The 1,842-nt window shown below is 38.3% G+C and overlaps 1 protein-coding gene across 1 annotated transcript in view; it reads left to right on the top strand.

Annotated features, from left to right (window-relative positions):
• SEC24A (SEC24 homolog A, COPII coat complex component) overlaps positions 1-1,842 on the top strand; it is a 101,365-nt gene that overhangs the window by 59,479 nt on the left and 40,044 nt on the right. Inside the window, exons 11-12 of the mRNA XM_023514716.1 lie at positions 152-207; positions 1,269-1,475. Coding sequence (XP_023370484.1) covers positions 152-207; positions 1,269-1,475 — 263 coding nt within the window. The remainder of the gene's footprint in view (positions 1-151; positions 208-1,268; positions 1,476-1,842) is intronic.

Below are 1,842 nucleotides of genomic sequence, written 5' to 3'. Positions count from 1 at the left end.
TGGCTGGCGCCTTAGCCTGTTGAGCTATAGGCACCGAGCCGAGATGGCTTTTCTTTAAGTATGGGGGTGGTTAACTGCATCAGTGTTGTATATTTGGAACATCTTTAATAGTTACATTTTGTTTAAAACAAATATGTATTTATTCTTTCAGATGTTTTTATACCTATGCCAGAGAACTTATTAGTAAATTTAAATGAAAGTAAAGAGGTAAGGCACATTTTGTTATCTGACATGTTTAATTGAAATATTAAAGGAATATATATTTAAAATGAACTTTAAGTAATATTTTCTTCTTTTTGTGACGTTTCTAAGATGCATAGTATTTATATTTACTTTTAGTTAAAATTCATTAGATGAAGAGCTCTGGAGTTTGACCTTGGGCTGATCATTTTTAAGTCTAATGCAGCAAGTTGGGAAGAACACCTGAAGGAAACCTGTCTTGCCAGCCAGTTGGGAAGTTGGGTGGGTTGCTGACATAAAGCTTCTGGTCACTGCATAGAAGCACATTAGCTAGGCTGCTTTCAGTGCCCTTTGCTTTTCTGATTCACAGAGTGTCATTGGGGTCAGTTCAGAAGAAACTCTTATTACCTGCCTGGAAATTGCCATGACATAATGCAGTGAGAGGTGAACAGAATGTGTCTGAAGGGGGGATGTTGTCTACCCTGTACATGCATATATGCCATAGGGGTAACATTTTAACTAGCAAGTCTATGGTCTCTGCTCTTGGCAATGGTGACTGTGCCATAGTGCAAAGTATTTTTCTCCCTATTAACTCTATTTGTACAATCTAACCTGAATAGGTAGTTATTCTTTATTTTATTTATCTTTTGTAGTCATATCGCTAGTTGACAAAGTTACTAGATATCTTAGATTTTGCAGCAGGGAAAAGCGGAACTACTTTGGAACCTAAAAAAATAAAGTATGTAGAGGTGATGGATAAGGCCATATTTCATGGCGTTAAAATATATCAAATCTTTAAACTGTGATGTTTCTTTTGGATACATTTTGGACTTAATAGTCTTGCTGGACTACTGCATGTGCAAGAACTGTAAGGCCCCAACTTTGATATGTCTTGCTTGCCAATTTATAATGTTGACTTAAAATGGCTTTCTTGTCATTTGACCAACTTCATTGTTTATTGTAGTGTCTGTAGATTCTCTGACCATCTTCATGACTCAATGTCTTGTCTGTTGTATTAGAAACTAATTAGATGGGAAAAGAATTTTTTAGTTTTAACACTCTCGAGTTTTCTTGCTTTATTTCACAAGCTTGTTCAAGATTTACTGAAAACTTTGCCACAAATGTTTACCAAGACACTGGAGACCCAGAGTGCTTTGGGTCCGGCACTTCAGGCTGCCTTTAAGCTGATGTCCCCAACAGGTGGTCGAATGTCTGTCTTTCAAACACAACTCCCAAGTCTTGGCGTGGGAGCCCTGAAACCACGAGAGGAACCGAACCAAAGGTCATCTGCTAAGGTAAGAAAGTTGTAAAATGTATTAATATGATTTATGCTGGTGCTCTCTTCCTTTGACTACAGCTCCTTTGGGTTTGTTTTGGGTTTTTTGTTTGTTTGTTTTAGATGAATTCTCACTGTGTCACCTTCAGTAGAGTGCTAGGGCTCACAGCAACCTCAAACTTTTCTTTCCTCAAATTCTCTTGCTTCAGCCTCCCAAGTAGCTGGGACTACAGGTGTCTGCCACAATGCCTGACTGTTTTTTTGTTGTAGTTGTCATTATTGTTTAGCTGGCCTGGTTAGGGTTTGAACCCTCCAGCCCTGGTGTATGTGGTCAGCTCCCTAACCACTGAACCACGGTTGCTGAGCCTTTTTTTTTTTTTTTTTTT

The sequence above is a fragment of the Otolemur garnettii genome, unplaced genomic scaffold (genome assembly GCF_000181295.1).
Source record: "Otolemur garnettii isolate 467f Iridium unplaced genomic scaffold, OtoGar3 scaffold00003, whole genome shotgun sequence".
Taxonomy (NCBI): domain Eukaryota; kingdom Metazoa; phylum Chordata; class Mammalia; order Primates; family Galagidae; genus Otolemur; species Otolemur garnettii.
Note: the sequence above shows the minus strand (reverse complement) of the source record. Positions and strands in the feature narration are given on the sequence as shown.